Source organism: Tachysurus vachellii, chromosome 2 (assembly GCF_030014155.1).
Source record: "Tachysurus vachellii isolate PV-2020 chromosome 2, HZAU_Pvac_v1, whole genome shotgun sequence".
Lineage (NCBI taxonomy): Eukaryota > Metazoa > Chordata > Actinopteri > Siluriformes > Bagridae > Tachysurus > Tachysurus vachellii.
The window spans coordinates 6,363,071-6,375,426 of NC_083461.1; the positions used below are offsets into that span (position 1 = coordinate 6,363,071).

The 12,356-nt window shown below is 38.1% G+C and overlaps 1 protein-coding gene across 1 annotated transcript in view; it reads right to left on the bottom strand.

Annotated features, from left to right (window-relative positions):
• The window catches only part of tekt3 (tektin 3), a 54,540-nt gene that overhangs the window by 749 nt on the left and 41,435 nt on the right, over positions 1–12,356 (bottom strand). The window contains exons 2-8 of the mRNA XM_060894853.1: positions 7,106–7,696; positions 4,471–4,554; positions 4,228–4,298; positions 3,988–4,131; positions 2,252–2,474; positions 463–617; positions 1–264 (exon numbers count right to left, since the gene is read on the bottom strand). The exon at positions 1–264 is cut by the window's left edge and continues 749 nt beyond it. Of these exons, the coding sequence (XP_060750836.1) occupies positions 48–264; positions 463–617; positions 2,252–2,474; positions 3,988–4,131; positions 4,228–4,298; positions 4,471–4,554; positions 7,106–7,696 (1,485 nt within the window). The 3' untranslated portion in view covers positions 1–47. The remainder of the gene's footprint in view (positions 265–462; positions 618–2,251; positions 2,475–3,987; positions 4,132–4,227; positions 4,299–4,470; positions 4,555–7,105; positions 7,697–12,356) is intronic.

Consider the following 12,356-nt stretch of genomic DNA (forward strand, 5'->3'; position numbering starts at 1 on the left):
GGGTATAGAAAACTGGAGCTGTTTTAGCATGAAAGGAAGCCTGGGCTTTAAGTATATCCCACCAGGCGTGGGGTGCTTGGAAAACTCTTCCTCATGCTCATGCATTTCTCCTGATCCAGAAAAAGTGAGTTGGCCTTAATGGAGAGGTCATGCTCCAGAGCCACTCTGGTCTTCACCAGGTTCTGCAGAGTATTTTCAGCCTCCATCAGTCGCTCCCTCAGAGAATGAATCGTATCCTCGATCTCCCTCACTTCATTCACCAACCTGAGAGAGATGAAGGAGAAAGAAGGGAGAGGATTCTGTAAGCATAATACAAACATACCCCAAACATTTCTGGGCAAGACTCAAAGTTTTTCAAGCCATATAATGTCTGATATTTTTATGGCATATTCTTCAAGCCATATAATGTCTGATTTTTTTATGGCATATTCTTGACTTTTTGATGGCTCTTCAAGGTTGCACCTGTGATAAGGGTTGTCTCTGCAGAGTTCCACGTTGGGTCTACGGGTTCTCTCCTCCAGTCGGGTCTGAGCCACTTTGAGAGGGTTCTCTTTATCACGAATAGCCCTTTTTAAGGTGTCAATGAGCATCTCAGTCTGGTAAATCTCCTGGAGAGTCTGAGGAAAAGAGAAGATTGTGTGGAGATGTGGACAGGTTAAAGATACCATTCAAACCTGCAGTTCTAAAATCCTGCTATTCTTGATTTAGTGAGCAGAAGATTGTAATGATGGAAATACCTCAGTTTAGGTTAAAACAGGTAAAAAAATAAATTATATAGAGAAACATAATGGGGGGCACGTGGCTTAGTGATTAGCACGTTCGCCTCACACCTCCAAGGTTGGGGGTTTGATTCCCGTCCCCACCTTGTATGTGTGGAGTTTGCATGTTCTCCTCGTGCCTCGGGGGTTTCCTCCGGGTACTCCGATTTCCTCCCTCGGTCCAAAGACATGCATGGTAGGTTGATTGGCATCTCTGGAAAATTGTCCGTAGTGTGTGATTGCGTGAGTGAATGAGAGTGTGTGTGCCCTGCGATGGGTTGGCACTCCGTCCAGGGTGTATCCTGCCTTGATGCCCGATGACGCCTGAGATAGGCACAGGCTCCCCGTGACACGTGGTAGTTCGGATAAGCGGTAGAAAATGAGTGAGTGAGAGTGAGTGAGAACATAATTGTAGATTAATATAAGATCGTACTAGAGATGAATGGTGCTTAACAATTGGTCAGTGGCTAAAAATATTGACAGACTTGCCACCAATCCAGGTTCGATTCATCCTGTCCAACAGGTTAGATGTGTACCATGAATTACCCCCAGCAAGTTGGAGTCTATGCACCAGACAATAGACTGACCTGTTTGTTTTGGCATTTTCATGTTCAGTCATCTTCTTGTGGATATTTCATTGTTGCATATTGTGCACATGAACAATAAAGCAAATATTTTCCATAACACTCAATGGTTCTACTTTATATGGTTCATGCTAGACATCCAATGTAACCAATCCACTGCTCACACTGACACACTGTAGGTGCTGGCACTCTATTAGCTACCTTGAGCCTCTGATAAGAGCTAGAGCTGTCAATAAATTTACTGTGACCTGCAGTTGCCCTGCTACACAATAGTGCACAGTGTTTAATGCTTTTTCTAAACTGAGTTTATCACAGACACATGGTGCAATCGGTCCAGACATACCAGTTTCTCTATTTAGCCTAAAACACAATTTGGTCTATTTGAATGCCAGGATGTGTGAAATGATTTTGTCTGGTTCAGATTTATACAGTGGTTGTTGAGCAATTTTGAGACTTGAGAAACCTGCAATAAAGAATAAGTGCATGTATAGGGCCTAGGGTTGTAGTCTGTAAATCATAATAATCTCAAGATAAGATATGGAAGGAATTCCCTTGTTAAGGCTATGTTAGCACTGCTTAAAATGGCTGCACATGAAATATGTCAACATTGCATCTGGTTTTTATTATCGACGTTTAAACCAACTCTGGATGATTAAAGATTTGCTTCTGAATACAAATAACAATGTCACAAATCATAGAGAAGAGTTTTAACCACAGGCTGTTGTATGAATCCTTCAAAGGAATGGTCTAGCACTAACAAATGTAAACATGACTGATTTCAAAAAAGACCACGTTTCACAAAAAAATATTGTGGTTATAGTTTGGCAACTTCTCCATACTTTAGGGTCTTTTTATCATACCCTTGTTTACATGAGGCCCGAGACGTGAGCCATGTGTCGTGGTCCTCACCTTGGCCAAGTGAGCCTGCAGGCTGTTCTTGGTTTCCGCCATTTCAGATATGCGGTTGGTAAAGGCTACGTTAACGTTGTTGAACTGATTCCACATCTCGTTGGAGGTGGTGTTGAGCAGAACCTCGATCTCATCACGGAGCTTGTGCGATGCTGCACGTTGACTCTGAGAGTGCAGGATGTTGTCGTCCGTGAACTTTGACCATGTGTCAGGCAAGCTCAAACTGTTCTCATATAAAAAAAATGAAGTTTTAAAAATAATAAGATATAATAATAAATTAGTAACTTAACATCAAATCATAAGAGCATACTTTTATTCTATGTAGCTAAATGGTTGAGATCTAAATATACAGCATTTGGGAAAAATTCCCTTACTTAGAGCAACTTACATTTTATACAACTGATTGTTAAGGGCCTTGCTCAGGGGCCCAGCAGTGGTAGACCTGGGATCCAAACTCACAAACTTCCAATCAGTATCTAACACCTTTACCACTAGGCTACCACATCCTTCCACTAGAGCTACATTATGTCCGCTGTGTTGAATGTTGTGTATTCTTTTCCTTAAAGTGAATAGTTCATAGGAATATATTTATGAATGTTCTTTCTTTTTTGGTGTTTGCCCCACTTTGTACCAGTATTTGGAGGTACTTTGGAAATTTTAACTGCCTTTTAACATTAATCTAAGATTTGCGCCTACATTGACCGAATAAATAAAGCCATATTCATTTGTACTTATTACTAATTAAATGCAATCATATTGTCTGCCTCAGAGTGTTTTCTGTGTATTTTAGGTTCAGTTGCATTCTCTGAAATCATGAATGTAAGGAGTTTTGCACTAGATTTAACATCCAAATTATATTAAACATTGATTTTAAAGCAGTTACACTATTCATCCAACACCGAAAACTTACATTCAGTTCTTCTGTGCTACACACATCTGAGCTGTTGGCCCTAGCTGTTTAGCTCATCTTAACTGTACCACTTTTGAGAAGTGTGATTTAAAATACTATTGTAAAATGCATTTTTTCCTCACTGGCCCTATCTTTATGCAGTGTGAACCTGAGCATACAAATATGCCGTATTAGCCCTAGAACAATCTCTGAGAGTATTTTTGCCTGAAAGTCATATTACATTTACATTTACATCATTTAGCAGACACTCTTATCCAGAGAAGACATTGTCTTATTTCAGTTTATACACCTGAGCAATTGAGGGTTAAGGGCCTTGCTCAGGGGCCCTGCAGTGGTCCGATCAGTAGTCGAACACCTTAACCACTGAGCTACCACATCCCACACCTCCATTACCAATTTTATATTGACATACCAATTCCACTACATTATTATTTCTATAGTAGTATTACAGTAGTAGTAGTATAGGAGTATTTGTACACTTTAATAAAATGGTTCTTTATTTATTTATTTATTTACTTACTTACTTACTTACTTACTTACTTACTTACTTATTTATTTATGAGGCAAAGTTTTGTGTAAAAACTAAAAAAAATTTAAAAGTGTGTCGTTTTTTTTTTTTTTAAGTGATAGCCTTATTCTCCTAAACATAATAATCCAAATTACAAGTACATAGTACAAGTACAAAAGTGAAAACTGGAGAATAGCTAAAATTATGAAAGTCCTTGAGAAAAATGATCGTCCTGTCTTGTTTCCATCCTAAAACGAATGCGTCTGTGGTGTACAAATGCAAACCTCCCCATGAGAATGAGCTGTCTGTGAAACTCACGAGGGATCGAGGCGCTCTATGCCTCTGTAGTAACTGATGCTGTCCGAGGTGTTGCGCAGCTGATGACATCGGTCGTCTATACGCTGAGCTGTGACCTTATCATTTAAATCTCTCTCCAATTCATGCTGCGCTGATCGGTTTGATCTAAATTAAAGTAGAAACACACACACACACAAACACACACACACAGATTTTCTTCAAAGTTTGAGCCAAAAATTCTTGCTGTAAATTGAAACTCACGCCAGCTGTGCAATGACTTTGTCCAAGTTCCTCCTCATTCTCTCCTGACACGACTTTACCACCTCCACTTCCTGAATGAGAGTTGAATATGATAATCATCAATAAAGCAAAGCAATTTACCTTAAAAGCCACATAAGATCCAACTAAATTCCTTCCAAGCAATTTTTCTTAGAAAAACAACAATTAGCAATTATAGTCCAAAGTCTTATCCTTTATTATTCTATTATTCATAGAATACCGCACCTTGATCAGGTCTTTTTCCACATCATCGTGTACCAGATCGATGGACATCCTTTTCTCTCGATGAAACAAGCATTCCTGAGAAACCTAAAAAAACATAAAAATTCATTACCAGTCCACCATCAAGTCAAGTCACATACTTTTACTGTAATTTTAACCATATTTAGCTGCTGCAGTACATATCTCTTGGACTTGGTGCTACATAAACAAAACAGCGCTGAGGACTAAAATCGACAGGACAGTGTAAACAATGTATGAAGTATTGTGCAGAGAAGGAGATGCTTGTAAATATATGTACACAACATATGCACCGGGGGCACGGTGGCTTAGTGGTTAGCACGTTCTCCTCACACCTCCAGGGTCGGGGTTCGATTGTGTGGAGTTTGCATGTTCCCCCCGTGCCTCGGGGGTTTCCTCCTGGTACTCCGGTTTCCTCCCCCGGTCCAAAGACATGCATGGTAGGTTGATTGGCATCTCTGGAAAATTGTCCGTAGTGTGTGATTGCGTGAGTGAATGAGAGTGTGTGTGTGTGTGTGTGTGCCCTGCGATGGGTTGGCACTCCGTCCAGGGTGTATCCTGCCTTGATGCCCGATGACGCCTGAGATAGGCACAGGTAGTTCGGATAAGCGGTAGAAAATGAATGAATGAATGAATGAATGAATGAATGAATGAATGAATGAACATATGCACCAAATACAGATTTATACTAAAGAGTATAAAGAAGCATTTATTTTTCATGTACTTATTTTTTAGCAGTTATTTTATAGAACATTGTGTTGTAGAGGTGTTGTGTTTAATTTTGGGTCTAGATCTGTAATGACTCTTATCCAAGCTTGCTATTACTGTAGAGTGACTTTTATTATCTTTGGATGTTGGACAAACATTTTGCTCTGTTCATTAGGAAAGTGCTATAGAAATTAAAGTCAATTAGATTGAATTGAATGTAATGATAGTGCTTGTTCATAGGAGTGATGGTGTTTACTTACTTTTTTGAGATAACCTTCATTTATTTATTTATTTTTACTATATACTGTGAGAAAGCGTTGTTTAGGAAAACTAAATGTGTTTGCATTGCTTCATTAAGAAAGAGTGTTTTTTTATAGTGTCAGAATTTAATTTGTGGAAATAAAAGGAATTGGAAGATTTATTTGCACATAATGTCAAGACCTGTAGACTGAAATGCTAATGGTGAAGTTGTGGTCATTTGCTCACACACACACAGACACACACACACACCTACAAGTTGCATTCAGTGACACCAACAAAACTGTTTCTTTTAGAGTTTTTTAGAATTCAGTGTATTCGTTATTCCCCAAGTTTGTGGATACTGCTGGAAATGTAAATTTCCCACTGGGATGAATAAAGTATCTATCTATCTATCTATCTATCTATCTATCTATCTATCTATCTATCTATCTATCTATCTATCTGTCTGTCTATCTATCTATCTATCTATCTATCTATCTATCTATCTATCTAAAAGAAAGTAGAAATTATTAGGATTATAGAAGTCTGGAGACAAATTGCAGAAGTTGGCCCAGTGAGGCTCAGTCTACATAAGTAAGCAGCAATACAGAGAGTAGGTCAAGTGTCTGAGTGACACTGAAAACTACAGGATATATAGGAAGTAGCTTGTTATCACAATTTCAACATATGTTTAAATGTTGACGTCTGAAGAATCCTCCTTCTAATTGGGTGTTAGTTCCTCCTTCTCATAGGGTGCCAGACGCTATAAGAAAGTAACCTGATGCCTCAACACTACCTCAGGCTTTCTAGTCTTTACCCAGATCACTGTGACATAATGAGGATAAAGAATACCCTCATAGGCTTTCCCTGTGTCATCTAGTTTCATGTTTACCTAGTAACAGCTTCCTGGTAACTTTTATTTCCAAGTTAACAGTATAATAAAGGTTACCTATAATACAGGTTCATTTTTGTAGGGCAAAATTATTAACTGTAGTCTTTCCATTGCTGTGCAAAAGATGAGATCCCCCTCACAGTGGTTCTGACAGAGCGTAGTCCTGTTCGTTCCCATTACTGGTTTGTGTCAATTATGAATGTTCTTGAATGTGCTTATCATGGCTGCTGACCTGGTTGTTGTCTTCTTTGTCGTCCTGGTTGTTGTCTTCTTTGTCGTCTTACCCTCAGAGAGGGATAATAATATGGGGGAGAAAATATGATATGTGCTAAACTGGTTGAATATTTTGCAATTTCTTATCTACACTTATCTAGAACTGTGCACCATCCATTCTACACAGGGTTGCAAGAAACCTGGAGTCTATACCAGGGGTCTTAGTGCACAAGGCAGAGAGCACCCTGGATGATATGCCAACCCATTGCAGTTCACAATCTGTCACACACATTCACACACTGCAGACAATTTAGAGATGCCTATTAGCCTACAATGTGTGTCTATAGACTGCAGGAGGAAATGAAAGTACTCAGAGGAAACCTACTGAAGTGCAGGTAGAAGATACAAAAAGGCAGAGGCAGGAATTAAACCCTCAACCCCAAATTACCCCTACTAAGCCACTTATACACCCACTTTTCGATTCTGCACCATCTATAATGGAATTGACTATTATACTATTATAATATATAATTAATTATTCTTCAGAAAATAACACAAAGAGTACACCTGCAGTGGCCCCTCGGTCTCAGCAAGCGCTCTCTCCAGTCTGCGTTTCACCTCCGTCAGCGCCGCTATCTCTGTCACCATGTTGTCAATTTCGTGGCCCAGCTCAGATCTCCAGAAGCTGATATCGTTGAGTCTCTCCCCCAGGATCCTGCTAGTGCTCTCCTGAGTCCTGCGTGTGCACTGGTCTCGATCCTGTATCAACCAGATTGTGTCCTTCCTCAACCTTTCAGCACTCTTCCTGGAAGACTCTGAATCTCTGTAGTTGTTCTGATTGGATTTGTACCAGTCATCTGGTGTATAACGCATTGTTAGTGCAGTCCTGTTAGATGGGTAGAACATAGTCTTGGCCCGAACCAGGTCCAGGGTTTCCCTTTGTGATATGGGGATGATGGAAGGAATAGCACTCCCACTTCTGAAGTACATGTTAGTCCTCCAGTTGGAGTTCTGGTTGTTGGTGAGGGTCGGCTGGAGGCTTCTGTAGCTGGATGCTGTTGTAGAGATGGCTGGCAGAAATTTACTGCTCTTGGGCCGTGTGTATGTGGCCAGTTGTGTCGAACCAATCAATTCCATGTTTTTCAGGCTAAAACGAATCTAGATTTCATATGAAATGAGACAGAAAAAAAAAATATTTAAATGACATTTAAATGGCAAGTTAGCTTTTACTGTTGTTTGGCAAAATTCATTTAATCAATTGTCATTCAAAAATTTGAGTAACTCCCGCTTTGTGTTTCTTTTAATAAGAAGTCTCAAATATTAATGTAGAGGTCACTTGGAAATATTCAAGGCCCCACTAAACATGAAACCCTCTGGTGCGTGTTTTCTCTACATTAAAACACAATCAAGCATGCACATTGTTTTACAATGTTCTACAGTGCAATGGATTAAAAAAATCTTATAAAATTACAAATTGTACCACAAATTATAAAAACTGCTAAAACCTCACCAGTCACAATCTCGCAGTGTCTTCAGCATAACCTAGATCCCACTGTGTACTGTTACACACCATGGAACGACTGACTGGATCTGACAGACAGGACTGCTGTAATGCATTATTAATTCACAGGTGAGCTTTTGGTTGCCGCTCAAAGCTCAATGACTGAAGACTGAATAAACCTGATTATTCACGGAGCCGCCACACAGGCGGTTGCCACTGGAGATACCATGGTGAATAAACTCGTACTGTTTGAAAATCATTGTTACAGTAGTAAATGTATACTGACACCTACAGTGTATTAACTGTTCATTTGAGTCTAGTTGGAATTAAATTCAATGCTAAGAATGACCTTTAGTAATAAAAGACCATTTTGTTACAGCAATTCAAAAAAAATCAACTAAAATAATATAATTATAAAATATATCATTAATAACAGAACTACAAAATATTATTTTTTCTGGCCTGGTCTTTTAGCATATCTAAAGTTTTAATTTTCTTTGTACTGAGAAAGAAATGGAAAAAAATATCTGAAATCCAAAAAGTCTTTCATTGATTTTTTTGTATATAAAGCTCTATATTGGTACAATTTGTTGTTTCAAATATACATTTTCAGACAAATAAATGAATTCAACGAATTAGCTACGTGGGTCTGATTTCACATGGACCACAAAATCTATGACAAAGCACAAGTATGTACTATGTTCTAACTTATAGACATTTATTATTGATTTGTTTTAAGTTAATTAGCTGTCGGTTAGCTTTAACTCCAGGAAAATGCCTCCATTATTTTTCTGTCAAAACCACAACAGTCTAATTTCTGTGGTTCCTTGTCGAAGGTTTTATTTACAGTATTTAGAACTACAGCTCATTTGGCATCTCAAGAGATCGATGATACAGATCAATAATACATACATGCATAAAAATAGTTGGCTTGTTGGTTGTGTTTGAAGCCCTTATATTTTTGTCCTAGGGGAAAAATTGCTATGAGTTAGTTTTCTTAAGAACAAGATGTTTTTTTTTTTGTCTAACATGATTATGTCTGTGATTTTCACACATACACTACAGCATTGGTGAATAGCTATTAGGTTGAAAAGCATTGTAATACTGTAGCTCCTGAATATGCACAAATGTATAGAAGTTCCCCACCCTGTGTACAATTGTATACAATTGTCTTTAACTCATACACACAAAAACTGAAGTGACACCTCCAGTGTTAAGTGAACTCTTACAGCTGGACTCATTTTTAAATGAATACAAAAAAACACAAAGAAGAAAGAATATTTTCAGTGGGTCATCGAGTTCAGTTTTCTTTGCAGTGCTGACAACAAGGAGATCAACATGCGAACTCTCTCCAGCCCACCCGATGGGCATCAGCGTATGACTCTCATTTAGCTAGCATCCAATCCGCAACTGACGAATTAGCCATCCTAGAATCCATTCACATCAAATTAGCAAGCCATGAAAGTGAAAGAATGAATCAACAGGTTGTCTGTAGTTACACTGTGTTTGCCCTGTTCTCATACTAACTGACTGCTTTCACACAGAGCTCGAAGGACAACACCCTTACAGGAAGCTAGTCATAAATGACCTCATGCCTGTTTGTGAATATTTTGTTCATCGTTAATTAACAGTTGGAATTGTTTACAACAAACTTAATTTAATTCAAAGATGTGAAAATCTTCATATGAGTCTGTTTCCAGGGGTCTTGAAGATAAATAGTGGACTCCTAGACTAACAGTCTTGCTAAAAGGTACTGCCTCACGCCAGATGTGAACATTAAGGAGGTATTTTTATTGGACACAAGTTGCTCACAAAGATTTTAAACTTGAATGTGTGACGGTTCACAGCTGCATGTATTTATATTATCCATACTGTTTTATCTGGATAACAGGAACTTAGACAAACAGCACACACCCATAAGGAATGTGCAGAGGGAAATGCCGGATTTGAGAATATCTGATTTCTAAAATACAGTATACTGGATGTTCAAATCTGTGTGTCTCTAACTAGCTAAATGCTAAACTTTCTCCTATCCATGAGCTTTCCATGAGTTCCTATCCTCTGACTTTTCCAGTACACCAGATAATTGCTTATTTGCTTTATAGTTAAATTTAACATATGCACGCTTATAACAAGTTATAACATAAATTTAAATTTGTCATTGTAAAATAACAACACATTTTATTCGGTTTATTGTTAGCTTTTGATTAAAAAAAAAGCTTGGCAAATCTACCAAGTCCCTATGAATGCGCCATAACCTGCAGTTGGCTGCTGGACCTGCTATCAGAGCTGCTTTTAAGAAAAAATATTCAATGTTCTGACCAATAAGAATCAAGAATTCAACATTTGTGTATTAAATTATGTTTTAAATTAAGTTGATTTAAAGGACAGTTAAGTTTAACTGTAACGTAATGTTCTTTATGGTGAGTTTATTCTTGTATTTGTAACCAGAACGTAAGACTGTGCATAAATTTGCATATTCAAATGACAGAATAAATAAGAGTTAAACAAGAATTAAAATTAAATTTCTAAATGCTTAGCTACACTATTTAAAATAAAAAAAGGACTGTACTGGTACATTGTTGTTCCACAAACTCAATTTAATTCATTAAGGAAAATATTCTGTGTTTTAGATTATGTAGTCACTGTGGAGATATTAATAAAGAAAACGAATAAAACAAACTGCTTTTGAATCTGATATAAAAATTCTCTAATAATCTCTACACCAATTTTTAGCCTGTAAAACTGCCTCTAAAACACTTTGGTATCTTCTGGACATCTTTTGGATTCTCTTGGTTGTAATATTCGGCCGCCTCATATTCCAACCCCCACACATTCTTCTTGACATTTCTCTCCTGCCAGATGTCATATGCTGCCTTCCTCAAGTCAGGTCAGAAGACTGAGCGGGTTGTGACAAAACCTCTTTTCAAGCTATTTTTCTGCTGATTTGGCCTCTTCTTTTTTTTTTTACTGTTCTCTCTATTTATTAATAGAGATACATTTTCTTATTCTATTGTCTTTTCAAAGATCCTGGAGGATGCAAAAATTAGCTCTTGGCTATACAGTATAATGGTGAGACTTTAGATGAAAGTTACTATAGATGAAAGTATGTATCTGTAACAGTATTATTAGAAAGATGAAGGGCCATGAACTGTGTGAGGAAGTATAATTGATGTCGATGGACAGAGTTAAAAGAACATACAGTATCAAATATAGGTTACATAAAAATATATATTTTCTCATCAAAATATGATTTTTCATTCATTCATTTTCTACCGCTTATCTGAACTACCTCGGGTCACGGGGAGCCTGTGCCTATCTCAGGCGTCATCGGGCATCATGGCAGGATACACCCTGGACGGAGTGCCAACCCATCACAGGGCACACACACACTCTCATTCACTCACGCAATCACACACTACGGAGAATTTTCCAGAGATGCCAAACAACCTACCATGCATGTCTTTGGACCGGGGGAGGAAACCAGAGTACCCGGAGGAAAACCCCAAGGCACGAGGAGAACATGCAAACTCCACACACACAAGGCGGAGGCGGGAATCGAACCCCCAACCCTGGAGGTGTGAGGCGAACGTGCTAACCACTAAGCCACTGTGCCCCCCTTATTTCTGTTAATTTAATTCTGTTAATTTAAAGAGCTTTCTTGTAACTAGATTGAATTATAGCATGAGTGTGATCAGTTATTAAAATCTTTAATAGTATTAAAATCTTCCTGTTACTTTATAAAATAAAGTAAACAAATACAGTATTAAAGTATCTATCTATCTATCTATCTATCTATCTATCTATCTATCTATCTATCCATTTGAATAAGTAAATTCAGTTATTATTTTTTGTCTGTGTATTAACCTGTTAGTGTGAATAAACAAAACCTCCTGCCTTTGAATATAAATTCCTAAAAACAGCAAGTGAAGAAGATCTAAACATTGTCTTGCACTGAATAATGGCCGTGAGTCGTTATTTGGAGGATTGGGGTTCAAGCCCCAGCACTGCCAAGCTACCAGTGTTGGGCCCTTGTGCAAGGCCCTTAACCCTCTCTGCTCCAGGGGTGCTGTATCATGTCTGAACCAAAGTTGGGATATGTGAAGAAAGTATTGTGCTGTGCTGTAATGTACAGTATATGTTCCTGATAGTTCACTGATCACTGGCTTCTCAGAACCTTCTTCATACATTCCAGCAGACCTGTTTGCTTAATTATGCTACATGTCTTTGAAAGAAGTGAATCGCTCAACCATTCTTCTTTTTTTTCATTTTTTTATTACAAATCAGCTCTATTAAGATAGCACAATTACACAAGCA